The sequence below is a fragment of the Bathycoccus prasinos genome (assembly GCF_002220235.1).
Source record: "Bathycoccus prasinos genomic : Chromosome_1".
Classification (NCBI taxonomy): Eukaryota; Viridiplantae; Chlorophyta; class Mamiellophyceae; order Mamiellales; family Bathycoccaceae; genus Bathycoccus; species Bathycoccus prasinos.
The window spans coordinates 1,310,833-1,337,326 of NC_024008.1; the positions used below are offsets into that span (position 1 = coordinate 1,310,833).

Genomic DNA, 26,494 nt, shown 5'->3' on the forward strand with positions numbered 1-26,494 from the left:
GAAGAAGAGAAGAAGTCTCTCTCTTCACAGTCCAAAAGTTTACGTCGTAACACTTCACAGAAGGAGGAACCACACACTCTAGAGACACTTAAAAGACTTCAAAAGAAAGAAGAATGATCTCGACGACGACGACAAAAACGAGAGCATCGAGACCGAGAACCTTTTCCTCGTTTCCTTTCTTCTTCTTCTCTTCCTTCTTCTTCTTCTTCTTCTTCATCTTCTCTCTCGTAAAAGTGGGAGCGTTTAAAGCGCAAGATTTCAAGACGTACGAAACGTCGTCGTTTTGTAATCGACACCGGGACGCCGCGCCGAAAGCGTATTCTATCGGGAAGTTGATCGTACCATCATCGTCATCATCATCATCAGCGTCGTCGTCGTCGTCGTCGTCGCAAGAGCGCAGTAATAGAAAGGAAGAAGAAGACGAAGATGAAGCGTCGTTCGATGTGCTCTTAGATGATATGAAAACATCGGTGGAGATGAAACTGAATGCGTACGCGAACGGTGCCGTGCGACTCCGGTTCGACGATATCTTACACCCGAGGTACGTGCCGAAAGATGTCTTGGTACCAGAGGAAACCGTGAAGGCGTTGCAGACGAAATGGGTGGTAGAGAGGAACATGGAAAAGAACGCGGAGAGCGGGAAGACAGAAACGGTGTTGAAAATGGTTGCCAGCGGGATGAACGTTCGCGTTCGCGTAGAGCACGAAACGCCGCTGGCTGTGGTCGTAGAACGAGACGGTGTTGAAGTTATGGCGTTCAATCGAGAAGAGACGTTCGCGTTTGAGACGGTAGATGATGTGAGTGGTCTCGCTCGAGAAGGAGACAACACGGTAGAAACGTTCAACTCGCACACGGATTCGAGACCGTACGGAAACACGGCGATTTCGTTCGACGTGTCGTTCCCGAACGCGACGGACATGTACGGTTTACCGGAACGCGCGACGAGTTTGAGCTTGAAATCTACGATTAAACGACCGTCGTCGCAAGAAGAGGTGGATCAGAAACTACATCACGAATCAGAACCGTACAGATTATACAATTTAGACGTTTTCGAATACGAATCGGAATCCCCTTTTGGATTGTACGGATCCATCCCGATGTTGCTCGCGCACGGGAGTAAAAATGTAAATGGAGCCGGGAATGACGACGGTAAGGCGAGGGAGACGATATCGTCTGGCATGTATTTCCACAATCCGACAGAAACGTACGTGGATATCGTGAAAGAGGAAAGTTCGTTAGACGAGCGCACGTCGCATTGGATGGCAGAATCCGGTGCGCTCGATTTGTTTTTGTTTCCAGGAATGGATTTTGCGAGCATTCATAAAATGTACGGCGATTTTCTAGGCACGACTGCGTTGCCGCCGCTATTTTCTCTCGGATACCACCAGTGTCGCTGGAACTATCGCGACGAGCAAGATGTGGAGGAAGTGGACGCTGGATTTGATGAGCACGACATTCCATACGACGTCATTTGGCTCGACATTGAACACACGGACGGGAAAAGGTACATGACGTGGGACAGCACAAAATTCCCAACGCCGGAACGCATGATTAACGATATCGCAGAAAAGGGGCGCAAAATGGTTGTCATCATAGATCCTCACGTAAAGAAAGATGACAAGTATCCAATATTCAAAGAGGCCGAGTCGAAACAGTATTACGTGAAAAAGAACGACAAAACGACAGATTTCGACGGCTGGTGTTGGCCAGGCTCTTCCATGTATTTAGACGTCACAAACCCGGACGTTCGTTCGTGGTGGGCGTCTAAATTTGCCTTGGACTCGTATAAAGGCTCGACGCCTGATTTATACGTGTGGAACGATATGAACGAACCGTCCGTGTTCAACGGGCCAGAAATTACAATGCAAAAAGATTTGATCCATCACGGCGAGGTCGAACACAGAGAAGTGCACAATGTTTTCGGCATGTATTATCATATGGCAACGGCAGAAGGTATCGAAAAGAGGCAAAATGAACGACCATTTGTTTTATCGCGCGCTTTTTTCGCGGGGACGCAAAGAATAGGTCCGATTTGGACTGGCGACAACGCCGCAGATTGGGAACATCTCAGAGTCTCCGTTCCGATGGTCTTGACGCTTGGACTTACCGGGTTACCATTCTCGGGCGCAGACATTGGTGGTTTTTTCGGCAATCCTGATTCTGAATTGCTCGTTAGATGGTATCAACTCGGTGCTTTCTATCCTTTCATGCGTGGACACGCGCACATTGACACGAAACGTCGCGAGCCGTGGCTTTTTGGTGACGAAAATACAAACTTAATTCGCGAGGCCATTCGAAACCGGTACCGATTGTTGCCTACGTTTTACGCGCTCTTCGATGAAAACAGTCGATTAGGCACTCCAATCGTGCGGCCGTTGTTTTATGCATTCCCAGACGACCCGAGAGTCCTTCGCAAAGATGATTGCTTCATGCTCGGCGACGCGCTGCTCGTATACCCAGTCATGGAAGCCGGCGCTTCCCAAATTGAAATATATTTACCAAAAGGCGTTTGGTACGACGTCGATACGAACGAAAAGCACTTTGGTCCAAAAGAGTTCATGAAGAAAGTCACCATGCGCGACATTCCGCAGTTTCAAAGAGGTGGTAGTATTCTAATCACAAAGGAACGCGCGCGTCGTTCTACGAAGGCTCAACGAAACGATCCAATCACTATTTCCATCGCCCCGGACGAGAAAGGCGAAGCGCGAGGTGCGTATTACAACGACGACGGCATATCGTTCGCGCACGCGTCACCGAGTGGACGCAACAGGAAGAAACTGTGGTGGTCTCGTTACGCCCTCGCGACGAGCACATATGACCCGGTTTCATCAAAGGTACCATTTTTTATCGACGAAACCGAAGTAGAGCGCGTGCGCGTATTAGGAGATGACGAATTAAACGCGTCATGGAAACAAGCAAACTTAAATCCGCCTAGATCGCCACAAAAGAATACCAGCGACGTGGCTTTTGAAAGCAACGGCGTGCTGAACATTAACGCGCCGTTTTCGTCCATGCACGGCGTCTTTGTCATAGGATTAGTCAAGTAATTTATTAGAATAATACAATAATACTTCAATTGTATTTTGTGTATGCCGATACTCCTCAAACGCACACACGAGAGAGTCCGTGCATCACTCTCTTTCTCCCCTCAAAAAAACAAAAGATGGATACGCGAATTGTACAAACACAATAAAACAAAACAAAAGAGAAGAAGGAAGATATACGAACGCCGATGATTGCGGTTGCTTCCACCTCATCACGAGGAGGAGTGACAGTTTCATCATCGGCGTCATCCTTCGATCGTGCTTCGCTCGTCTCGCATCACGCTGCTGCTCATAAACATCAACTCCGTCGAGGAAGAACGCAAAGATTAAACGTCGTCGTTCACGAGCAACACGACAAAAGCGACAACGCTGGACAACAGTCACCTTCCTCGTCGTCGTCAAATCTAGGGTCGTCTAAGGACGACCGCGGCGAGGATGATATCAGCACACGTTTTCGCGAATCGAAGATGAAATCGAAATCGTCAATGTCCGACGAAGACAGAGAAGAGGCTTTGGAACAAATGCGCGAATTGTTTATCCAACATCCAAAGGAAGGGAAAGTAGTGAACGAACTCGTCAAACAATTGAGAAACTACTCGCGACGCGACATAAATAAAAATAATAACGCAATAAAAGAAGCGCTGAAGGCACTGGAAGTACACAACGAGAGCGTCGAGGAGAAGAACTTGAGTTCAGGGACGTTGACGACGTGGGCAGTTTTACTCGAAAGCGAGAGAAACTATAAACTCGCTCGCGAAAAATTCGCTCTCGCGTGCGCGGTAGACTCGAAGAATTTCGCCGCTCCGCACGCATGGGGTATGATGGAACAGAAGAGAGGTAATTACGACAAGGCGAGGAAGTTGCTGATGAAATCTTTGGAAATAACGCCGAGGTCTACAACGTATAACGCGTTGGCAAATTTAGAAAATCGAGTCGGAGATAGAAAACAGGCGAGGAAGTATTACGAGAAATCCATCGAGAAGCAATCCGGGCGAAACGCCAATGCTTCAAGTTCAGGATACACGCAATTTGCGATGTTTGAAACTTCGTGTGGAAACTTTGACAAAGCGGAGGAACTGTTCGAGCGAGGATGGGCTCTTCTCGAATCGTCGAAATCTTCATCGTTCTCGTCTGAATCGGTACATTTATTGACGAATTGGGCAGACTTATTGAGTAAGCGCATGTTGACGCTGCAAAATCAAACTAATTCCGAGGTTAAGGATGTCGTGAATGGTAGAAATGGTAGCAGTAAGAGTAGCAATAGTGATAGCAACGATTCTATTAGAAAGGTATTCGAAGAGCGTGTGAGCGAAAAATTTAGATTGGCGGCAAAATTAAATCCAAGCAGAGCGGAAACTTATACGTCTTGGAGTTTGAGTGAGAGGGCTTTTACGAGTAAATTTGATGCGAGTGATAGTAATAAGCGTTCGGTAACATCGCGCGAGTACGATATCATAACGGAGGGTATTAGAAGATGTCCTGGAGAGTCGAAACTTTATTTAGCAGAGGCGATGTATTTGCGAAGAGAAAATAGAACAGAAGAAGCGTTGGAAAAACTCGAAGTTCTTAGTGAAAGATCGTTCGGGAATCAGTTGGACGCTGGAATGTTTGACCCGCACGTCTGGCACGCTCTCGGGATGTGCAAAAGCGATTTGTTCGATTTCGAAGGAGCTGTTGAAGCTTTCGAGCGCGGGTCACGGGCTCGAAAAGACGGGATTCTTAATTTACCGTGCATCACTGCTGAGGCGCACGCTGAGTTTATCAACGGCAACGTGGGACGCGCGCGACAGTTATTCATCCTAGGACGCGACGAGTGCATGCAACAAAAGAGAGTTCCACCGAGCGCCCGAGCGAGCCGACGGGAACGATCCACTCACAACAGATTATGGGCGCTGCTCGAAAAAAGAGCTGGAACGGAAGATGCGACTCGTGCGTTATTTGCAGCCGCGGTGAAAGAAGATAGATCCGATGCAACCGCGTGGATGCAGTGGGGCCAGTGGGAAAAACGCATGCAAGGTCCTGAAATAGCGCGAGATATGTTTAGAAACGGACTAAAAAGCGGGACGACACGTTTGTCAGGATTTCTGTATCAAGCGTGGGCGCTTCTCGAGCAAGAAAGCGGCAACGACGACGTCGCTAGAGAATTGTTTACCGATGGGTGCAAAGCGTGCAGTAATTTTGCCGAACTCTGGCACGGCTACGCTGCGTTTGAGGCGAATTGTGGTAACTATTCTCGTGCTCTTGAAATTGTTTCCGAAGCTGAATCCAATGGTGTCTCCACGCACGAACCTCTCATGCAACTCGCGGCTGATTTGTTACGGTTAAGCGGCGATATCGAAGGCGCGAACCAAAGAGTCCGTGAGCTAGATGATATGTTCAACGCAACAAACAGAGACGTCGACAATCCAGGGAGGGAAGTTATTTTATAAGCGGGTCGTATGCGGTTACACTTTAGGATTTGTATATTTTTGCTCTGGCAGTGAATCAAATTTCTAATCATTTACATCTATTTTTATCTTGATCGTAAGTTTGTCGGTATTCCTTCTGAATCCCATTCGGCGATAGGTTTTCTCGAGCTTCCCAGCGGCCCCACGGTGGTTTCAATGTCTTCCTTGACACCAAATTTCTCAATGATTTCTCGAATTTCATAACTCAAAACCGTCTTCTTTTCGCTCGCGAGAACGCGTCGCGCGAGTTCCTCGATTGCCGGTCTCTGTCTTTTTACAAACTCCATAGCTTCGTTTCGACTTTGGCGCATAATGTCTCGAATTTCAAATTCGGCCTTCGAATACATCTCTTTATCGACATTAGAAAGGAGATAACCTCTTCTTTTATCTTTCAAGAACGTTGACAATTCGAGCACATCGTAATTGATCGAAAGCGCAAAGTACGAATCTTTCACGTCAGACATGCCAGCTTCGTGAACCATACTAATGGCGAGTTCACGAGCTCGCCCATCGTACGCCGCCGAAGCTTTGGAGTTTTTATCGAAACCGTAGTATAATTCCTCAAAGCAACCAGCAGAGTAAGCTACTCGCATCAGTCGGCGATGAAACGATTTGGTAAAAATTTTCGTTCGATCGTTGTCCGGTTCTGAGAGCAAACAAACTTGACCGGTGGTGTTGGATTCGCGCGCCAAGACTGTGACGAAAGATACTCTTGCGATGTCAGGCACGTGCATTTCGTAGGCGATAGCCGCTGCAGAGTGAATCAACGCCAAGCGCTTTTCGTTTTCGGGACCGATGGTGAACGGCAACAACTTCCCCATTATTTCTATATCCAAGGCAGTTCTAAAATCGGCATTTGTGAGCGACTCTCGATTGTCCTTCGCCGCTTGCAAGCACGCCATATTCACGACTTGAGCGAGCTGTGCACCTGAAAATCCGTCCATTTCTTCCGATAACGTAACCCAGTCGATTTCTTCCGCTAATTTTTTATCTTTACAGTGAACTTGTAAAATTGCCATTCTTCCTTTAAACTCTGGTAAAGAGACAACAACTTTACGATCGAATCTACCGGCTCTGACGAGCGCAGAATCTAAAACGTCCGCTCTGTTCGTAGCAGCAATCACAACAACTTGCGTATCTGTAGCAAAACCATCGAGCTCGACCAACATTTGGTTCAACGTTTGATCTCGCTCGTCGTTCCCTGAACCACCTCCACCTCGAGGTCTTCCAACCGCATCGAGCTCGTCGATGAAAATAATCGACGGCGCTTGTCTCTTGGCTTGCGCAAACAAATCTCTCACGCGAGCAGCCCCTACACCGACAAACATCTCGACAAACTCGGAAGCAGTGATGGAGAAAAACGTGGCGCCAGCTTCACCGGCGACGGCACGGGCGAGAAGCGTCTTCCCGCACCCCGGAGGACCCGTTAACAAGACGCCTTTCGGCGTTCTCGCTCCCGACGCTTTAAATTTTTCAGGTTTCAAAAAGAAATCGACGACTTCAGTCAATTCAACCTTGGCCTGGTCGATACCGGCAACGTCTTCGAAGAGAACTACTTTACTGTCGTGATCGCGCATGGCCATCTTGGAATTCAGTTTCCCTTTCTTCATCTTACGTCTGGAATCTTTTCCCTCTTCTTCTTTATCGCCGTCTTCTTTTTTCTTCTTCTTTTTCTCTTCCGTATCTTTCTTCTCCTCTACTGCTTCCTCTTGCCCTTGTTTCGTTCGCGCTTTTACGACTCTCGCACCTAGCTCTAAAAATGCATTCGCTTTTGGATCGAAAATTCCAGCTTCGCCTCTTTCTTCGCTTTCTCGCGCTTTCTTGCTCAACTTTCGCATCTGCTTTTCTTTCTTCATTTCCGCCTCTTGTATCAAACCCGCTTGGCGATTCTGAAATTCTTTTTGCAATTCCTTATACCGTTTGGCGTCTTTCCCTTCTTTATCTTTTAACCCAATCATGGAATCTTTGATGCGAATGAGCATCGCGTCTTCTTTTTCCATGGCGGCACGCTCTTCGTTTTGACGATCAATCTCTAACAATCTTTGTCGATCGTCCCAATCTTCTTGGAAACGCGTCATGTAGAAAACGGCGCCCCAAATTACAAAGATCAAAAAGCCGGGAATGAAGTAATTGCTCGCAAAACCTGTTTTCGCGTCCACTGAACTTCCGTCTGGAAGCACAGTTTCCAAAGAGAACGTGCTCTCCTCTTTCAAAGGCATGGGATTAATCTCGAGCATTCTGAAAAGGTCTCGAAGTTCTCGACTGTCTAGCGTCGGCACTTGACAAACCGCGAGTCTACCGTCCGGGTATACCGCGTAATATCTCGCTATTTGACCGATAACGTCTACGTATACCTCGTCAATTCTTTCCTCGATTAAATCTAAACAAAACCTTGAATATGCGATGGATTGCCTGTGCTTTTGAAGCTTCGCACGACCCATTTGCGTAAACTGCAAGTCCTCGATAGAGAGCTTCTTTTGGTTTCGTAAATACGGATTCGAGGACGCGTCCCCGGGAATATAGGAAGACTGTGGTAGATACCGTGGCATTCTCGCGTTTTGACCCCAAGAGCCTACTTGCAAGTGCCCTCGATCCGATCGCGCTCTCCAATACTCGTACGCTTTTTTCTTTTGCCTACGAAACCAACGCACGCCCCCGAACGAAGGATCGGTCAAAATCGTTTCCCCTTTCGTACTTCTCTTCTTCGGCGACGTGGAGGAGGACGATGCTTTCTTCTTTCCAGTTGCATTCGTCGCGCTTTCGCCCGCCGAAGACGAAGAAGGAGTAGAAGAAGAAGGAGCTGACTTTTTCTTCTGTTTCTTATCCCCCGATGCCAATGATCCCTTTCCCTTTGTCTTGGTCCCGGACGATGATGTCGACGTCTCTTTCGAGGCACCGTCGCCTCCTTTACCGCCGAACAACGCGTTCACATGTACTCGTGCGCGTCCTCTTCCTCCTCGTCTGCTCCTTTTCGATGATGATGAAGGAAAAGAAGAAGGAAAAGGAGAAGAATTTAAACGAGAAGACGAGGAGGTTTGACGGCTGCTCCAAACTCCAGGACGCTTCGAAGTTGACGACGCTTCTCCTCGGAGCGGAAGCGCAGGCACGCCACCTAACAGCATCGGAGACGATACCGACATGATGTTTGTGCGTGCGTGTGTCTATTTCTTTCCCTCTGCTATTACGACTACTCTGTGTAAAATATAGATAAAGCGCGCGCGCCGCCGTCACACCACAACAACTCTATTTATTTTATGGAGCGTTTCCGAAACGCGAAGAGGAAGAGGGACAGACAGAAAGCACTTTCTCCTTTTCTTTTTCCCTTCTCGAATCAGGGTTTAGCACACAGTTTCGCAGAGAAATCTTCTCTTTCGAAAAAGAGAAGGAAATCGTCGTTTTCGATATTTGCGTCTGTGTCTGTACACACGCCTCCTTCACACCACCTCACAACTTTAATTGAAATACGATTAAGGATAACGATGACATCAACAGTAGCGTCGATGGCGTCGACGTCGGCTTTTGTCTCGTCGAAGACGACGACGACGATGAGAAAAGGAAAGCGCGGCGCGCAAAAGAAGTCAACCTTCGCACCACCTCCTCCAAGAGTCGTTTCGGATAAAGAAGAAGATTACATCAACAGCATTACGGCGCGTGATGATGCTCGTCCTTTGATGGACAAAGATGGGGATAAAAACGAAGAAGAGAGCGCGTCGTCGTCGTCACCATCTCCTTCTTCATCTTTGTTGAGGAGAAGATTTGCGGCGAGCGTGTGTGCAGTGTCCGTTTCCGTGATGATGGGAGGAGGCGGATTTCTCGGAGAGGATATCAACACCAACAACGTAGCAAATGCGGCGACGATTAATCTTCTCCCTCCTGATTTGGAGAAGAGAAGAGAAGAAGAGGAAGCAGCATCATATGCGCGAATACGTAAATTGGAAGAAGAAATTATCGCGGAAGAGAATCGGATAAGGGCGGGAGAAATGAAAAAAGTTACCGCGGTGAACGACGAGTTGGCGCGAGTGCGAGAACAAGAGATGAAAAAAGTGGACATCTTGAACGCTGAAGCTGACTCGTTCAAGGCACAGCAAGAAAGAATCGAGGCGAACTCGAGAGATGCCGTCGCAAGAGGTGAAGCTTTGTGTGTCACGCCGTCTGGAATAGACATCGTTGGGATCACGGAGCTCTTAGCGCTCATCGGCGCCACGGCTTCGGGGATTCGAGCGAGACAACAGAAGATTATCGTGGACGAGTTGAATGAAAAGCTGAGAGCTATTAACCAGTCGCTGACTGCGAGAAGTAAACGCAATCCAACAGGTATGGGTGCGTCGTTAGGGTACGCCGGGGCGCAAATGGCAGGGACGCCAGTAGACTCACCAATGTCGGCTTCGATGTCAGAACTGGCCTCGGGTAGCAAAGACGAAGCAGCGATAAAAGACGACGGCGATGATGCCAGTAAGGGAGGAAAGAAGACAGACTTTGCCGTCGGTCCGGAAGACTCCGTGGATGATAGCGAATATGACGAGACGAGAGTGAACTTGAAGAAAGGAAGACAGCTTTTGAGAGAAAAAAGTTACCAAGAGGCGATATCGTCGTTTGAAAAAGCTTTGGCGCTTTCGAGAATGAACGGCGATCAAATCAAAATGCGACGCGCCGTTCGAGGTCTTGGCGCTACGAAAAAAGCGATGGGCGAGCTTTCAGACGCGATTAAATACATGGAAGAAGTTCTCGATATTTCCAAAGCGATTAAAGATTACACGGGCGACATGGACGCCGTCGGATCCATCGCGGATATGTACACCGAGCTCGGCGATTTGGAAAAAGCCGGGGAGTATTACGACATGTACCTGAGCAAGATCAACGACGCGAGCGTGGATTACGACGACTAGTAAAAACTTTGTACACATACAACCACGACGACGACGGACGCTCTTTTTATCATCACACACTTTTACTGTTGTTATGTTCATCATTACAAAGTCACACTATAAGTTTTCACGAAAATTTTTGTTGTTTGTTTTGTTTCGTTTCCCATATGACGTGGACATTTTTTGGAAAGAACGTGACGTACACATCTTCACAAAGGCAACGTCGACACTTCTTTAATCCTACAGAAGTAGTACACACACACACACCACGCAACCGCATTCATCAGGAGCGAAACAGAGATACTAAGAAAGGCAACATAATGGCTTCCGATGGCTGTCAACCCATGGAGCGCTTCTCCAAGAAGAACGGCTTCACCGCCTCGGGTTCCGATGGGTCGGCGCAGAAATCCTGGGCCTCCTGCCCGAGCTCCATGCGACAACAACAAAACTATCCAGGAACGCACCAATACTCTTCTGGAGGAGGAGGAGGAGGAGGAGGGTACGGTAGCAGTACTGGTGGATATTCCGTCTCCGGGTACGTGAATGGATACAATCCAACCTTGCCGGCGTATCCTCCAACTCGAGCGCAAATCGAGCAGATGCAAAAAAATGGACAACAGTTTTTGCCGCCACCGGGGCAGCAGTTTTATCAAGGAGGGAGAAAACCAACCGCCGTGTGGGACGGACCTGCGCCAGCTGGAGATCCGAACAAACCGAAACCAGGAACGCCTTATTACTTGAAAACGCCAGAAGAATCCAAATTTGATCCGAGCGTCGAGCAAGAGTCAGTGGCGCTCGGCGGTGGAGCAAACGGATATCGATTGCCTATGTTTGGATGCGTCCCAAAAAACGCGAGCAAGTGTTTGAAGTATGAGTGCGTGAGACACGTAAGGTGCGGGTCATCCAAAGAAAGCGAAGACTTAGAGTTGGCGAAGAGTGCGATCGCATCTTCGTCGAAACCTCGAGAGTCTTTGTTCGTATCTGCTGTGTTGGCGTGCGACGAGTGGGGGAAAGTCGAAGAAAGTTGCGACGCCGTGTTGTCGAAACTCGGTCTAGAGTCCCTCGATTTGTTCTCCATCGAGTGGCCCATGCAAATGGACAAGTCTGTGACTCTCGGACACGCGTGGAAGCAAATGGAGGCGCTCGTGTCGAAAGGTAAAGTGAAATCTCTCGGGGTGTGTAATTTTTCAGTTTTGGCAGTTGAAAATCTCGTGAAAGCGTGTGAAATCAAACCTGTCGTGAACGAAGTCGAGCTGCACCCGATGCTTTCGCAGAGAAAGCTCGTCGGCGTGTGTCGCAGATGGGGATTAGCGCTACTCTCCCGAGGGTCTATTTGTGCTGGTGTGAAAGAAGTGAGAGAACACCAGCGCTTACTCGACGCCTCCTCGGCGGCGGATGAAAGTGACCCGAAAGATATCAACTCCATTTTGACGAGATGGTCGATTCAAAGAGGCGTTGCTGTCATTTTGGACGAAGCTATGGAAGATTCTGAAGTCGAGGCTTGTTGTAAAGCGGCTAAATTTCGTTTGAACAACGCGCAAAAGGTGTGCATCGATTCAATGGAGCCAATCGCGAAGTTGCAAGGTAAACATAGATTCATGAAAGGACCGGAAGGCTTTCAGTTCGACGATCCATTCTTAGGAGGGTTAGCGCGACCTGGACTCGAGGTCAATCCGCTTTAAAAAGTAGAACTATTATTATTGTTATTGCTATCATTATAATGTAATTCAAACAGCATCCTACCAGTACATATTTATATTCTCAATGCGCTATTAGGTCGTATACTCAGCGTTAATCTTGACGTAATCGTAAGACAAATCGCAACCCCAGGCTTGTCCGTAGCCGCTTCCATTTCCAACTTCAATGTCAACAACTACGGTACCGTGCTTCGACGTCGTTTCCTTCAAATACGTCGACGCTTTTTTTTCGTCAAAGTCTACCGGTTGTCCATCTTTCATCAGCGTAATGCCTCCCATTGCTATGTTCAGACGATTTTGATCCAAAGCAGACTTCGTCTTGGCGTAGCCCGCCGCACAGGCAATTCTTCCCCAGTTCGGATCGTGGCCAAATATAGCCGCTTTCAAAAGAGACGAGCAAATTACACTTCTTGCTATGGTGCGTGCGTCCTCGTCATCTTTTGCGCCCTTGACATTCGTTTCAAAAAGGCACGTGGCGCCTTCGCCGTCCCACGCAATTGCTTTAGCCAAACCCAAGTTGATAGCATTGAGCGCTTCCTCAACCTGTTTCGCCTCTGGGGAATTTTCATCGGTTATTTGCTTCATGCCACTTCTACCGGAAGCAAAACAAACGAGTGAATCGTTTGTAGACGTATCGCCGTCGACAGAAATCTGATTAAAACTTTTTGTCCCCACGCGCTTGACCATTTTCGTCCAAACATCCGGCGAAACGTTGGCGTCCGAGGTGACCACCGCGAGCATCGTGCCCATGTTGGGGTGAATCATCCCACTCCCTTTCGACATGCCTCCGAATTTCACCTTCGTTCCATTGATGTCCACTTCAATGGCGAGCGTTTTTCGAACAACGTCCGTCGTGCAGATGGATGTAGCAGCCGCCATGGACGCCGCGTCGGATCGTTCGAGATGTTCTCCCAACGCTTGGATTGCCGGTACAAATTTATCCATTTTAATTCTGCGACCGATAACGCCAGTTGACATGAGTAAAACATCCGAAGAATCGAGTCCGGTGACGTCAGAGACCGCTTTGGCGCACGTCATGGCATCCTCGTCGCCAAGAACACCAGTCGCCGCGTTCGCTTGTCCTGCGTTGATCAAAATAGCTCTCGAAGTCGATTTCACCTCCAATTGTTTTTTACAAAACTGCACCGGCGCTGCACACACGGCATTCAGCGTGAACACTCCAGCGCACGAGCACGATTCGTCGGCAACGATCAAAGCGCAATCTGCTCTAGTGCCTGATTTTCTTAAACCAGCTTTGTAGGCTGAAACTTGAAACCCTTCCGGCGCGGTGACGCCGGCGTTTGGGATGACTTTCCACGGACCGTTTGGTAAAAGTTGTTTCTCAATCGGAGCGTGCGCGAGCTCAAAATCTGGCGACGAATAATCCGGTTTGGTCGTTGAAGCGGCATATATTCTCGTTGGCGTTGCGCATCGTTGAACACCGACGCCAATGTTGCCACGACGAAAGGGAGAACGCGCAGAAGAGTTTCTCGGCACAAGGCAACTTTTTTCAACTGTCACTTTCCTCATCCAAGAAGAAAAAGAAGAAGAAGAAGAAGAAGATAGAGAAACAGAAGTCGAGGTGCTGTGCATCATCATTGAATTCAATAGCCCTTCCTAGATAGGTACTCTACGATTGGTTTGAACGTAAAATCGACGCTTTCGTTCCAAATACGTTTCGCTTTAGCCTTTGCAAATTTACCAAAAACAAATCCTTCTTCTTCCTCTTCTTCTCTCGTAGTTGTAGAAGGGTTTCCCAAAGAAGATTTTAAAGACGAAGGAGAAGGTGGAGGTGGACTTAAAAATGAATCCGATAACTCCGAAGTTGATCGCCAAAGCGTTCTTTGCGTCTGAACGCACGCTACAGAGCCGCCTACGAGGCCGATGAAACTCCACAAAAAGCGTTCGCTTCGCGCGATCGTCATTGTGACGAAGAACAGAAGAGTGTTTGTGTGAAATAAGTTGAAGAAAAGTTTTTTAGAAAAAATAAGCAACAACATTTCAGAGAAATGGGTGGTGATTACAACAAGAACTACTCTCTCTCTCTTCTCTTTTCTCTCTCTAATACTCTTCGGGGGCTACCGCGAACGGGTTCTCGATTTCTTTCAACCCATCTAACGGCGATACGACCATAACGCTCGTCCCTCTGGTCACAATCAATCCTAAGTTTCTCGTTTCGTCCGTTATTCTCAACGGGTCGTCCACGTCTCGTAAATACTCTTTCGTTTCGTCGAGAACGAGATTCAAGAGCTGATCGAATCCTTTTAAAATGCCTTCTACCTCTCTCCCTCCGGAAAGTTTCACTCGCACGCCTTTGTCGATGTACTTTCCTAAATCCAAAACGGTTTGTTTGTGTTGCGGTGTCGTGTGTTGTTGTTTCTGTTGTTGTTGTTGTGTATCCCCACCTCCAGTTGTCGCCATTTTTATTTTGATGCGGGGGTGGTGTTTTGAGGAAGTGTGAGTTGTGAGGATGTTTTTCTTGTGTTTCGTCAATAAAAAACAGCAGCGTTCATCAGAGCGCGACCTTTTACTGTGTCGTATTAGGAAAAGGTAGTAGAAGATGGTGGACACGACGCCTTCCGTTATGTCTGCTCTCGTCATCGACTGTCGATCAGACACGGTCACGAAACCTAATAAAGAAATGCGACAAGCCATGTACGACTCCGTGGACGAAGGCGTCGGCGACGACGTTTTCGGGGACGACGAATTGGTTTTGGATTTAGAGGCGCGCTTGGCGATGATGTTTGGAAAAGAAAAAGCGGTGTTTGTGCCGAGTGGAACGATGGCAAATTTGATAGCAGTCTCCGTGCACTGCGAAAGAAGAGGGTCAGAATACATATGCGGATCTGCGTCGCACATCACGCTCTACGAGCAAGGCTCCGGGGCAACCATAGGAGGAGCACACCCGAGACAAATACCGAACGAGCAAGATGGCACCATGAACATCGAGCATATTTTAGACTCTATTCGGGTTGAGGACGATCATTTCCCGACGACTCGAGTCGTGTGCTTGGAACAAACGCACAACAAGTGCGGCGGGAGAGTACTAAAGCAATCGTACGTGGACGAAGTTTGCGACAAAGTGAAAGCGGCGACAAAAAAGGGAGAGGGCGACGCCGACGGCGGCGACGAAGACAAGCGCGTGAAAATACACATGGACGGCGCAAGAATATGGAACGCTTGCATAAAGAACAAAGTTAGCTTAAAAGACGCCGTTGCGAAATGCGATTCAGTTTCTGTGTGCTTGTCGAAAGCAGTCGGCGCACCAATAGGTTCCGTCATATTAGGTACGGAAGCTTTCATACGAAAGTGCAAAAGGTTGCGCAAAGCGTTGGGAGGCGGCATGCGACAAGTAGGGGTTCTCGCCGCCGCCGCGGATGTTGGCGTAGACGCGTGGGAACAAAACGTAACGAAATCCAATCGATTAGCGCTTCTGTTTGCAAAAGGTGTGGAGAAAATCGAAAATATTAAAGTGTGTGGACCTGTTGAGAGTAATTTGGTCATCCTCTCGTTCCAACGTTTGAAGAAGGACGTCACGATCCACGATATAGTCGCCTGGTTGAAAAAGAAGTACGGGGTTTTGGTGACTGCGTTTGGCGCACCGTATCCTTTCAACGACCCAAATTCAGTTCGTGTTGCGTTCCACTACCAAATCACCGAGGACGAGATTGACTTTGCCGTGAGTTCCTTCAAAGTTGCGGCGTGGGAGCAGACAGAGTCCAAAAAAAGTGAAGGCAACTAATGTATTAAAACAGAGCGTTTTTTAGGAGGTACATAAAAAATAGGAAATGAAATTAGCTTTTGTCATAAGCTATTAACGATTGCTACCATATCATCCCATGCTCACTTCTTTCCCGGAGGGCGCCATTCGCACGCGCTACCTTCGGCGTAGGATCCGTCTGGGTTTTTCAGCTTTTCCTGTGCCGCGCGATGTTTCGCTTGCGCTTGCAAAGATTTTCGAATAGCGTCTTCGAGATGGTTACCGGAGACGCTTTCGCAATATATCAAGTGTTCGCTCGCGTCGACCTCTATTGGCCTGTCTCTCTCCGCCGACACGATGCAAATAAACCCAAAATTATCCGTCGCTTCCTCGGCGCATCGAAGTTGATGGACATCTCCCGGCGCCGTGTAACCGACATCGCCAACATGCATGGCATACGCTTCGCTCCCGAGCTGAATGTACCCGGAACCACGCACGATAACAACAACGTGCTCGTGTTGGTGATGTTCCAACGTCGTCCATCCACCAGGAGCCACTTCAAAGTATCGAACATGAAAATTCGTCGATTCGCCCCTTTTCCCAATGAGTTCAACTCGCGAACATCCTTTGAAACTACCACCGTCCATTTTGTACATTTCCCTTTCAACGCGGTTCCACATGAACTTCTTCTCTTTCTTTATCAACACTTTGCTATGGTTACCTTCTAAAGGACCGTCTGTGGCGTGTCTGTGATTTGCGGAGGAACTCTTCGCATCCGCGCTATGCGCTAATTTGGCCACCAGAGAGGTGAGCTCGTCTAGCTTTTTCTCTAAAGCGGCATTTTTCTCCCGTAATTCGCTCACTTCAGCACTCGATGGTGTCATTGGCGCGTGATGAGAAGGTGTTGTTGTAAGACGGTGGTGTCCATGGTGATTGTCATCGTACCGATCGCTCTGTTTCGTTGGCGTAACTTTCGTTTTGTCGTCATCATTATACGACAGCCGATGCGGAGACGGAGATTGGCGTTGCTTCAAATGCGCAGGAGACGCTGCAAATATGCTTTCAAAACGCGACGCTGCCGCTTCACGATCGCTAATATTCGTACGTAAATTTGACTTTTCTACGTTATCCTGTTGTTGTGGAGAGTACAAGTTCGTAATTCCATTGTGATTCAAACCGTCGATGGGGCGCTCGTTGGGCCCGTAGGCATCAATTCGGCCGGACATTTGTAAAAAGTGACGCGCATTAGCCGTCAAGTCGTTCGAGTGGGAGTATAAACTTCCACCGATGAGTAACAACACGTCTTGACCACCGTAGAATTGGCGCATGCTCTTAATCCTCTCGAGAGTCATCCCGCCACCCGGCGACGGGAAGATAGCCGGTTTCGAGCCTAGAATACTCGTACACGCTTTTTGGATATCTTTGCATTCATCTTTGGAAAAACCAAATCGACCACCGAAATTTGGGAATATCGTCGCATCGCAGCCTGCCAAACGAGGAAGTAAACCTAAGAGTACACCGTGAGAAAAACCTCTGACTTCATTCTTTGATCCGCCGCCGAGCATAGAGCCAGATATAGCCGGGTGCGCTATGATTGGAAGATTGAAATCGTCGTCTTCCGCCAAGGCACGGCAAACGTCGAGTCCGGTGATTCCTGGAAGCATCAAGACTGCACCACACCCTGCGCGCTTGGCAAACTCTGCGCGCTTTAAAACTAAGTGCGCCGGAGCATTCAAACACGGCGCGTACAAACAGTTTCTTCCAGTAATATCATTCGCTCGACGTACAGCTTGAGCACACTTCGTCACGCGTTCTTCAAAAGGTGCGTACACTTGATTCGCTAAGCCATGGTCGTCTTTTATGATGTCAATACCACCGAGTGCGAATGCAAAGGCCATTTCGGCGAGCTTATCCGATGACGTCCCCATCGGCTTCAGCGCCGTCATCAGCAACGGTCCATACTTTACGTTCAGTAGCTTCCGTAACCCGCGAACTCCAAATCTGGGCCCGCAAAACGATGATTCTACGTGTTTCCCAAACTCTATATCAATCACCATCACATTCTCTTTAATCGAAGTGTTGCCGAATATGACATTGATGAGCTGAGGCAATTCGTTCCCGCTCGTTTCGTTGCGATATGTCACTTTCGCCACGAAGCGTGTTTTTTCGTCTTTTCCGACGGCGCCGTCGCTCTTTGCTCCTTTTCCTTCTCCTCCTTCTACTCCTTCACTTTCTTCTTCCAGCGCGTTTATTTGCCCAACAACGTTGCGTCCAATCCAGGATTCTCTCGGCACGAGCTGTTCGGGAAGCTCCACGGTTTGCTCGTACCGAAGTTCGTCGACGATGGATAGCGCTTCTGATTTTGAGAGTGCATTTATTCTGTAATGCACGCGAAAGCTGTCTTCGTGAACATCTTCCAAGTGTCGATGAGGACGATGAGGATGATGCGAGTAGGAGGTTGAAGTCATTCTTCGTGTCGTTCCTTCTGCGTTACTCGTTTATCGATCTCTTCCTCCTCCTCTTCCTCTTTCTCTTCCTCCTCTCTCTGTGTCTCGCAAATCTACAAATATTCTTTTGAAGTTTGACTTTTCCTTTTTCCTCATTTTTTCCTCAACTCACAGAAAACAAAAGCGACGAATCGAGAACCCAAGAACCCACGAGCGCGCGCGTGTGTTTGTATATATGAATATATAAGATGATCGCGAAGCGGCCACATCAAAGCACTAATAATCTACACGCGGCGAGGTTTCACGTCGTGCTCCTCTCGTTCTTCTGTGTTCTTCTTTCTGTCGGCTTTAAAGAAGTGCGAGCGGCATCCTGGAATGGAAGTTGTCAAGGCCCATCGTGCGACGACGTTCCGTGTGGGACTACAGAATGTAAAAACGGCGGATATTGCGACCCTGACAGCCTAATGAAGTGTTTATGTCCTCCAGATTATGGACAGAGTGATTGTGGCGTAAAAGTTAACGCATGCCCGGGGGGGGTCGAGTGCTACAACGATGGTTTATGCCCAATTTCGGGTTCAGGTTCAGGCTGCCGTTGTGACCCACACTTTACGGGAAACCAGTGTCAAACGGAAGTACAAAATATCCAAGATTGCGTAGGTAGCAACCATTATTGCTTAAACAGCGGCGTGTGCAACACTGGTGGATTAGCATCGTGCACGTGCACGGGAAGTTATGCCGGGGAACACTGCGAGAAGTCTGTGAACAAGTGCGATGAATTCCATCCGGTGGCATATTGCGAAAACGGAGGTGAGTGCGCGGGAAGTGGGTGTAATTGCATTTCGGGATATTACGGCGCACAATGCGAAAATATTGGAATCGATCCGCTCGGAACTTCTTCAACAACATCCTCCAAATATACCAAAAAAGAGCTCACGATAGGTTTTGCAGTTGTTATTATTCTACTCGTACTCGCGATCGTCGGTACTGTTTGCTGCGTAAAGCAAAGACAGAAACGAAGGAACGCTCAGAGCATTCGCAGAGCGGCGTGGAGCGCAAATCCAGGACCTGGCGCGTATGTGTACGAAAATGGCGCGCAATTGGATTATAGAACTGGTGAGAGGAAGGGTGTGCAAGAAATTGAAATGGGGGGATCTCCACAGGCTACGTTTCATACTCCGATAGGTGGGGAACAAAACCCACACACGCCGACTGTAACACCCCTATCCAACGCTTCGGCGAGGGCGTATCAACCGCCGGACGACCAATTCGGTAGCGGCGGAGCGTACGCGGTTGATTCACCGTCTGAAATTCCAAATCCAGTTAGTGCGGCGCTCGCTTTGGCCAGAAAAGATCAAGAGGGCGGATAGTCAGTGTCATTTCATCGCGTAAAAGCAAAAACTACACCATACAAACTTTGATCCAAAACAACCCCTAAGAATCTATTACTATTGCCCTCTCCCCGCTAAAACTTACACGTCATACTTTTTTCTACACACGAACTTACAGATATTTACGGACGTTCCAAAATCGGTGCGACATCACTCGTTTCTTGATGTCGGTATCGTCGACGTCGTTCACCTCCTCCTTCATCTCATCATCCTCATCCTCATCATCGTCTTCGCTCGTCGTGTCTGAGAAATCCGAGTCTATCTCTCTTCTTCTTTGCGAGCGAACATTTTCCCTTATGAAGGCGTATACTTCTATCTTGGATTTAAGCGCTACATGTTCCTCATCATCGACACCCGAATTTGCAATATTCTTTACCATCGTTTCCCACACTAATCTTCCATCGCGCGTGGTACAACGTCCGGTTTCTCTGTCCATATGTAACGCGGCGTACCAATTGCTCTTTTCTTTCTTCTGACACGACAAAATACGTTTCCAGCGCGCACACACGCACGACGCCACAGCTACATCCGTTTTACTTCTAAAGTGAGCAAATATTTCTCGCATGATTTCGTCGGGGAGTCGCGCAATCATCGCTTCACCTTGTTCTTCTTCTTCTTCTTCTTCTTCTTCTTCTTCTTCTTCTCTTTCCATATTCTTTGTATTTCTTTCCTTTCTCCTAGTAGAAATATGAGCTGACTTGATGCGTTTTGCCAGATGTTTCTTGTCGCTCGATTTCAACTTTGGAATGGCTCGCACAGCCTCGACAGCTCGAATGGCAGCTTTTCTTTCAATTTCGTGTCTCTCTCTTCCGTTTTCATCGACCATCAATCTTTCCGAACACTTCACGAGGGACTTCAAATCGGCTTTCGAAAAAATCACGTAATACGTTGCGACATATTCGATTTCTTCGCACACGTTTCGAAAGTTTTGTTCGATGCCCCCAAACGCATCCAAGCAACTTTCCAACCCCACAAATATCTTTCCTCTTTTCTTCATCGCCTTCCTGCAAACTAAATAAAGGAGGAAGGAAGGAGGATTCCTTGTCGCCCTTTTTTTAGGGGATTATTATTGGAGGATGTGGATTGTGGTGTGGTTGTACTTTTTGTGATATTAAAGTGGTTGTGGTAGAAATTACCCCCACAACAAAAAAGGAGAGCAGGTAACCCATCATATCTTCGCTGACCGAACGGTATCAATGAGGGCCGCGCGTTTTCAAGACGTGTCTACTTTCTCTCGGGTTTCACCATCGAAGTGTTGTCAGACGAACGCGAGACGACGACGACGACGCGAGCGCGGTTCTCGCCTGCGCGATTCGGATAATGCAATTGAGGCGACGAACGACGCCAACGAAGACGGCGACGACGGCGCGTTCGTTCAGCAACCGCAAGTAGCGCCCTCGACTTCCGCATCAGGTGAAAACGAAATGACAATTGTATTTGTCGCCGAGGACGAACTGTATTCCATTTTTGTGAATGCTAATGATCAGAAACAGAAGATACGACCGCATCGACTCACGACAGCTACGGGAGAGTGCTTTTCACCTCTAATCTCCAAATGCGGGACTTTCGTCGTGTTTGCGGCGATAGAATATTACGCCATGGAACTCTTTCTCGTTCCAACTGAGGGAGGTGCGGTTAAACAAATCACGTATATGGGTGCTGATTTTATAAGACCACTTTCTTTTTCGGATGACGGGAGTGAGCTGTTCTTTGCATCTTCTTCACAACAACAAACGCCGGACGAAACGGACGTGTATACGTTACGTCTGGATTATAAGAATCAAGAAAAAAAATCCGATATGCCCATTGCGATGCATCCGAAAAAGCTAAACTTGGGACCGGCGACTGCATTTGAAGTGAATGTTGACGGTACATTAGCTTTGTTTGGTCGTAATACTCAGGCAACGAGACCGTGGAGGAAGTATGGTGGCGGAGCCAGCGGAGACATCTGGATTGCCAAAAACAGTTGCCCCAATCCTCAAGGAAAAGATGGTAAAACATACACAGACTTTAAACGAGTAGATGCTTTGGATGATTTCTTCACGTTTGTATCGCAGCCAAAGTGGTTGGACAACTCCGCGATGGTGTTCTTAGCCGAGTCAAAACAAGGTGAGCGAGGATTGTGGTCATTTTCTGTAGCAGACAACGCGCAGAATGAGCTTTCGCGCCAGCCGACGCTTCTCGTGAAAGACGCGAATATTCAATCGTATTCTATAGAACCATCCGGGAAGTGCACGTATGCATCCCGATGTGGCCATCTCTACACAGCTGATTTGAAAAAGGGAAGCGATAGTATACAGCAGGTTGCGTTCAAATGGACCGGACCTAGAAAGCAGCTGGAACAACGATACGTCACCTCCGAGCACTACGTCCAAGATTGGGATATAGATCCCGCCGGTCGTTTTATGACGACGATTGTACGCGGAGAAGTAAACTCTTTTGGTCTCTGGGACGGACCAGCTTTGAAATACGCTCCAATAAAGCCTCGAAAAGATGAAAAAGAAGAAAACAGTGAAGATCCTATGGGTAGCGCTTTATGCGCAAAAATTATGCGCGAATCGAATGCGCAGGCGAGGAGTAGGTTCGCGAGGTTCACTTACGACGCGGAACGACTCGTAATTGTCAGCGATCAGACAGGTGAGGATGATATAGAAGTACACTGGGAAGATAATCGGAGAATGCCAAAGCGACTGAATATTCCTCCCCAAACTCTTGGACGCGTGGAAGAAATGGTACTATCGCCGGAAGCTCCACTCGCGTGCGTAGTAAATCACCGCGCCGAACTCTTAGTAATAGACATTAACACGGGAGAGACCAAACTTGCAGATAAAAGTCTTGAAGATCGTGGAATGTATCAATGCTCGTGGTCGCCGTGTGGAAACTGGATAGCCTACACGTTTCGTCGACGAGACGCGGAAGTCATTAAAATTCTGGACGTCCGTACCGGGGCAACGCAAACTGTGACAAAACCAATTTTAGGAGATTCATGCGCGTCGTGGGACCCGGACGGACGCTATCTATTTTTTCTCAGCGCGCGAGAGCTTCAGCCACAATACGATGCACTTCTGCAAGGCATGAGCTTTCCTCACCTCGAAACCGTGTATTGTTTGCGTTTACGTAAAAACGTCCGGGATCCGCACCTGAAAGAGATTCGCCCGGTGGGAGACGAGTCCTACACTGAATCCCTCGCTCTCGGCGATGCAGATCTAGACGACGATAAGAATGAGAACGACGAGGAAGATGGCAAGGATAAAAAGGAAGAGGGAGAGGAAGAAAAAGAGGAGGATAAAGGCATGAAATCGAAATCGAAAGAAAGGAGAGATAAGGATGTTAACGGAGATGACGAAGATGACGAGGAGGAGGAGGAGGAGGAGGAGGAGGAGGACGCACTCCACGACAAACCGCCAAATCCTATTGAGATTGACTTTGATGGTATAGCAGAGCGCGCTGTCGCGCTCCCATTACCATTAGGTAGATATAGCGATTTGGTTGCCATACGACACGATCGATTCATGGTTGTTAAATATCCAACCATATCGAGCGGAGAAGTCAATTTAACAAGCAGCGAGGATGACTTGGACCAGGAACGAGGCGGTTCGCTCATTTCATTCGACGTTCGCGATCTATCGGCACAAGTTCTCGTTTCTAGTGGAGTCACGGATGTTCACGTATCGATGAATAAAAAGATTATGGTGCTCGAGAAGTCCGAAAAGGGATACACGTCTGAGTTAACCGCGTATAAGGCAGGATCCAAACCAGAGGATGAAGATTCCGACGATCTTTTGTATCGCACGCGTAAATCAGGTACAATATCTCTCGATCGTGTGCGAGTATTAGTTCGCCCAAAAGATGAGTGGGCCCAAATGTTATTAGAAATATGGCGACGTGTTCGCGACGATTTGTTCATCGACCCGTTATCACGTGAAGACTTTGATTGGAAGGAAGCGTTGAGAACGGCAGTGAGTACGCTACCAAGGATAAATACACGCGCGGAGTTTGCAGTTGTAGTATCAGATATGCTCAGTGAACTTGGGTTTTCACATGCGCACGTATCAATTGGGGATGACGGACGGGCTGAACTCGATCGCGACCATCAACCTGGTTTCTTGGGAGCGAATTTCTCTGAGTGGGACGATTCCCTCGGTGGTTACGAAATCCAATCAATCGTGAAAGGCGACCCGTGGTCGTCACAAAATTCTGGATCTTTGTACAGAGCGAGTGCTGATATACAGGTAGGAGACGTACTCGGAGCAATCAACCGAGTTCGTTTAACACCGGAAAAAACTCCCGGAATGCTTTTATACGAAACCGCAGGCCGCGAAGTTCTCCTTTCGGTTTTGAAAAAAGATAGCGGTGATTTAGTAGCGACACGCACACGCGCCCTGAGTCAAGAACTAGATCCTCGTTATCGCGACTGCATCAATAAAAGAACAGAGTACGTGCACAAAACCAGCGACGACAAAGTAGGTTATCTCCACTTGAGTGATATGGAGAGACTCGGGTTTTCGCAATTCTGGCGGTCATATCAAACTGAATCGATTAATCAACGTGTTTTAATCATAGACTTAAGAGGTAACGGAGGTGGCAATATCAGCGCACTCCTCTTACAAACATTAACGCAACGAGCGCTTGCAATGGATGTTCCACGACGAGGATCACCACTTATTTATCCGCCCCGCTCTCCTTTGAGTGTTGGAATGGTTGCGTTAGTAGATGAAAATACTGGAAGTGACGCAGAACTTGCCGCGCACGCGTTTCAGAAACTAGGAATCGGATCTGTCGTTGGCGAACGGACCTGGGGAGGGTTGTTAGCGGTGAGCCGATCAGATGTCTTAAATGACGGTTCTGTTCTGAGCATGCCTACCCAAAACGTATGTCTCCAAGATGACGACGAAAATGAACACAACAACTTGACAAATTCAGTTGAAAACACAGGCGTCATACCAGACGTGGAAGTGAAAAGAGCACCTGGTAATATGAACGAAGTCGACGAACAACTCGATGCGGCTATTCGCGAAGCTCTTCGTCTGATTGGAGAAAATTCGTCGAGCTCCTCGAACTTTTTCGGAAAAGCAGTTCCAGCGGCAAAAGAGCAAGAGGTGTCTATGAGTAACACGTCGCCGTGGGCTTTCAAAACTTTCGCAAAGTTCCCTCCAACACTTGCTGAAGAACTTAAAAAAAAAGTCAAAGCGTTAGAGAAAACGTCAGATGACTCAGTTGATGAGAACGATAAAAAGACGACCGACACGAAGGAAAAGAAAAAGAAGAAGAAAGTGACGGGAGTAGCCGTGAAAAAAAAGAAATCAGTAGAAGATGACGCCAACAAATAGTAAGTGAAGGTGTATGTTTTAAATTAATAGGGTACATGATGGTTTCTACAAATTTCTATACATTTCCAATCCAGTTGATATTCGTTCGATTGCGACTTTCAGAGACTCAAACGGCGTCGCTGCAAAACATGCACGGAAAGTCCCCGGTTTCTTGTTCTTTGCGTCTTTACCTGGAGTGAGCATGAGATGCGTCTCTTCGAATAAAATTTTCCATAGTTTCTTTTCTTCTTCGAATGTTTGCTCTTTCAACTCGTTGGATAAATCAATCCAAATGAATAAGCCTGCGTTTGGAACGATGTGAGGTATCTTTTTTTCATTTAACGACGCGACGAGCACATCTCGCGATTGCTTCAAACGCGTTCTATTCATTGAGAAAAGCTCATCGACCCAAACTTCATCTTCAAGCATTGCCGCAATCACGTGTTGAAACGGTCCCGGAACGGCACAAAAGTAAGAAACGTTCGACAGTGCAGTTTGCACAGGTTTTGATTTTGTTAATATAGCTCCTACTCTGTAACCTGATGCACAAAAGTCCTTCGAGAGCCCGGTGAGTATATGCGGGCCGTAGGGAGTGTGCTCTTCGACCAGCTCCGCAGCGCTGATAAAGCCGCGCGTCTTCGCGTTCATTTCGCTATCGTAAATGCTTCCGGCGTATACCTCATCCGAAATACAGTGAATTTGTTTCTCCAGTGCCCAATCAACACACCTTCTGTAGTCTCCTGGCTCATATATAATTCCTAAAGGGTTGTTCGGGTTTGTTAAGAGTAACGCCCGACACATTCCTTCGCCTTCGCCGACGGCGTTTTCTTCGGCACGTTTAAAATCTTCGAGCGAGGGTAGCACTGTCACATCTCCGCTCGAATTATATACAGGCACGGCTCGTACTCTACAGCGAACTCCTAAATCGTTTGTGAATGCTGGATAATAAGGTGCTGGAATAAGAATGAAATCATTCGAGTCTGCAATCGCAAAGACTAGGTTGTCAATGCAAGCGCCGACGCCCGAGGATACGCACACGTCGTCCTCGTGCCACGCGAAGTTTGGAGAAATTATTCTATTAGCGTGATTACTGAACGCTTTCCTCAATCTTTCGATTCCCTTCATATTGTCATAACCAGCCGCCTCGAGGCCAAATATCAAAGCATCGTTTTCGTTATTCTTACATATCTCTTTCACTTTGTCCTGCACGTCTTGTTTGGCGAGGAAATTTTGAGCAACTGCGAGATTAATGTATCCTTCTCTATCGTTCGTAGCATCAAACGGCCGATTTGCACACCGCAAAAAGTACGGCCAGTACGAGAATGGCGGTTTGCACGCACCGTACCCACGCTCGCTCAAGATTGTTCCCTTTTCCGTTTCTGCCTTTATAAAAACCGCAGCATCTTCTTGTGTTTCTATGCGCTGCCCTATTTCGTAATTTACTTCTTCCTCGCTTACCATCTTCGACCGTGAAGAACGCTGAATCGAGACACAGTGACGAGTAGAGCGTTGGTATACTTTCTTCGCCAAACTGCGCGCAACGAACTTGGAATTGTACTGATTTACTCCGGTGGTGTTCATCCCGTGTGTGAGGATA

At 47.9% G+C, this 26,494-nt stretch overlaps 13 protein-coding genes across 13 annotated transcripts; 7 read left to right on the forward strand and 6 right to left on the reverse strand.

The window, feature by feature from the left end:
- Positions 1-113: 113 nt before the first annotated feature.
- Positions 114-3,047, forward strand: Bathy01g07150 (predicted protein; the record flags this gene model as incomplete). The annotated part of the gene is made up of 1 exon (XM_007515252.1): positions 114-3,047. One exon carries the CDS (start codon positions 114-116, stop codon positions 3,045-3,047), a length of 2,934 nt encoding a protein of 977 aa, XP_007515314.1.
- A 482-nt stretch (positions 3,048-3,529) lies between these two features.
- On the forward strand, positions 3,530-5,473 carry Bathy01g07160 (predicted protein; the record flags this gene model as incomplete). The annotated part of the gene is made up of 1 exon (XM_007515518.1): positions 3,530-5,473. One exon carries the CDS (start codon positions 3,530-3,532, stop codon positions 5,471-5,473), a length of 1,944 nt encoding a protein of 647 aa, XP_007515580.1.
- Positions 5,474-5,556: 83 nt separating this feature from the next.
- On the reverse strand, positions 5,557-8,631 carry Bathy01g07170 (ATP-dependent metalloprotease FtsH; the record flags this gene model as incomplete). Its single annotated transcript, XM_007515560.1, has 1 exon — positions 5,557-8,631. One exon carries the CDS (start codon positions 8,629-8,631, stop codon positions 5,557-5,559), a length of 3,075 nt encoding a protein of 1,024 aa, XP_007515622.1.
- Positions 8,632-8,745: 114 nt separating this feature from the next.
- Positions 8,746-10,377, forward strand: Bathy01g07180 (predicted protein; the record flags this gene model as incomplete). Its single annotated transcript, XM_007515722.1, has 1 exon — positions 8,746-10,377. The coding sequence occupies one exon, from the start codon at positions 8,746-8,748 to the stop codon at positions 10,375-10,377; it is 1,632 nt and encodes a 543-aa protein (XP_007515784.1).
- Positions 10,378-10,523: 146 nt separating this feature from the next.
- On the forward strand, positions 10,524-12,038 carry Bathy01g07190 (predicted protein; the record flags this gene model as incomplete). Its single annotated transcript, XM_007515108.1, has 1 exon — positions 10,524-12,038. One exon carries the CDS (start codon positions 10,524-10,526, stop codon positions 12,036-12,038), a length of 1,515 nt encoding a protein of 504 aa, XP_007515170.1.
- A 90-nt stretch (positions 12,039-12,128) lies between these two features.
- On the reverse strand, positions 12,129-13,646 carry Bathy01g07200 (bifunctional ornithine acetyltransferase/N-acetylglutamate synthase protein; the record flags this gene model as incomplete). Its single annotated transcript, XM_007515494.1, has 1 exon — positions 12,129-13,646. One exon carries the CDS (start codon positions 13,644-13,646, stop codon positions 12,129-12,131), a length of 1,518 nt encoding a protein of 505 aa, XP_007515556.1.
- Positions 13,647-14,114: 468 nt separating this feature from the next.
- Bathy01g07210 (U6 snRNA-associated Sm-like protein LSm7) lies at positions 14,115-14,474 on the reverse strand (the record flags this gene model as incomplete). The annotated part of the gene is made up of 1 exon (XM_007515431.1): positions 14,115-14,474. The coding sequence occupies one exon, from the start codon at positions 14,472-14,474 to the stop codon at positions 14,115-14,117; it is 360 nt and encodes a 119-aa protein (XP_007515493.1).
- Positions 14,475-14,613: 139 nt separating this feature from the next.
- Bathy01g07220 (L-allo-threonine aldolase) lies at positions 14,614-15,795 on the forward strand (the record flags this gene model as incomplete). Its single annotated transcript, XM_007515276.1, has 1 exon — positions 14,614-15,795. One exon carries the CDS (start codon positions 14,614-14,616, stop codon positions 15,793-15,795), a length of 1,182 nt encoding a protein of 393 aa, XP_007515338.1.
- Positions 15,796-15,896: 101 nt separating this feature from the next.
- Positions 15,897-18,221, reverse strand: Bathy01g07230 (2,3-diketo-5-methylthiopentyl-1-phosphate enolase; the record flags this gene model as incomplete). Its single annotated transcript, XM_007515421.1, has 1 exon — positions 15,897-18,221. The coding sequence occupies one exon, from the start codon at positions 18,219-18,221 to the stop codon at positions 15,897-15,899; it is 2,325 nt and encodes a 774-aa protein (XP_007515483.1).
- A 227-nt stretch (positions 18,222-18,448) lies between these two features.
- Positions 18,449-19,567, forward strand: Bathy01g07240 (the record flags this gene model as incomplete). Its single annotated transcript, XM_007515143.1, has 1 exon — positions 18,449-19,567. The coding sequence occupies one exon, from the start codon at positions 18,449-18,451 to the stop codon at positions 19,565-19,567; it is 1,119 nt and encodes a 372-aa protein (XP_007515205.1).
- A 133-nt stretch (positions 19,568-19,700) lies between these two features.
- Positions 19,701-20,585, reverse strand: Bathy01g07250 (unknown protein; the record flags this gene model as incomplete). Its single annotated transcript, XM_007515258.1, has 1 exon — positions 19,701-20,585. The coding sequence occupies one exon, from the start codon at positions 20,583-20,585 to the stop codon at positions 19,701-19,703; it is 885 nt and encodes a 294-aa protein (XP_007515320.1).
- Positions 20,586-20,784: 199 nt separating this feature from the next.
- Positions 20,785-24,898, forward strand: Bathy01g07260 (protease; the record flags this gene model as incomplete). Its single annotated transcript, XM_007515641.1, has 2 exons — positions 20,785-24,861; positions 24,896-24,898. 2 exons carry the CDS (start codon positions 20,785-20,787, stop codon positions 24,896-24,898), a joined length of 4,080 nt encoding a protein of 1,359 aa, XP_007515703.1.
- A 65-nt stretch (positions 24,899-24,963) lies between these two features.
- Bathy01g07270 (1-aminocyclopropane-1-carboxylate synthase) lies at positions 24,964-26,478 on the reverse strand (the record flags this gene model as incomplete). The annotated part of the gene is made up of 1 exon (XM_007515071.1): positions 24,964-26,478. One exon carries the CDS (start codon positions 26,476-26,478, stop codon positions 24,964-24,966), a length of 1,515 nt encoding a protein of 504 aa, XP_007515133.1.
- Positions 26,479-26,494: the final 16 nt, after the last annotated feature.